This window comes from Antrostomus carolinensis, unplaced genomic scaffold (genome assembly GCF_000700745.2).
Source record: "Antrostomus carolinensis isolate BGI_N321 unplaced genomic scaffold, ASM70074v2 scaffold9860, whole genome shotgun sequence".
NCBI lineage: Eukaryota > Metazoa > Chordata > Aves > Caprimulgiformes > Caprimulgidae > Antrostomus > Antrostomus carolinensis.
This window is the reverse complement of record NW_010289144.1, coordinates 71,963-72,315: the sequence shown is the minus strand read 5'-3', so window position 1 is coordinate 72,315 and position 353 is coordinate 71,963. Positions and strand designations below refer to the sequence as shown.

Here is a 353-nt window from a genome sequence, read left to right as displayed (position 1 = left end):
AATGGATAAGGACCTTAGAACTCAGCACTCTGTGTTAGTAATAGAACCCTTCCTTCTTTATAGATTTTTATACATGTTCCTGAATGGTATCTCATCAAAGTCCTTCTGGTTTTATCTTTTTTTTTAATTTTTTTTTTTTTTAAGTTTAACATATTGCTTAATACAACAGTTAGCACAGTAGAGAAGGGTACTGTCACAGGGAAAACAAAACCAATGTAACATTCATGTAGTTTTTAGACTATATGCTAGGTGCATTTAGATGAAGCTGGCTAATCAGAAAAAAGACTAGCAAAGGATTTCCTCAAGTTTCGAATAGTTTCGGCTTTTGCTTCATCTTCATTCACAGATGATCG

At 33.1% G+C, this 353-nt stretch overlaps 1 protein-coding gene across 1 annotated transcript in view; it reads right to left on the bottom strand.

Moving 5' to 3' along the window:
- Positions 1 to 340: 340 nt before the first annotated feature.
- Positions 341 to 353, bottom strand: part of LOC104525938 (synapsin-2) — a 45,866-nt gene continuing 45,853 nt past the window's right edge. Inside the window, exon 8 of the mRNA XM_029085269.1 lies at positions 341 to 353. This exon is cut by the window's right edge and continues 78 nt beyond it. Within this exon, the coding sequence (XP_028941102.1) occupies positions 341 to 353 (13 nt within the window).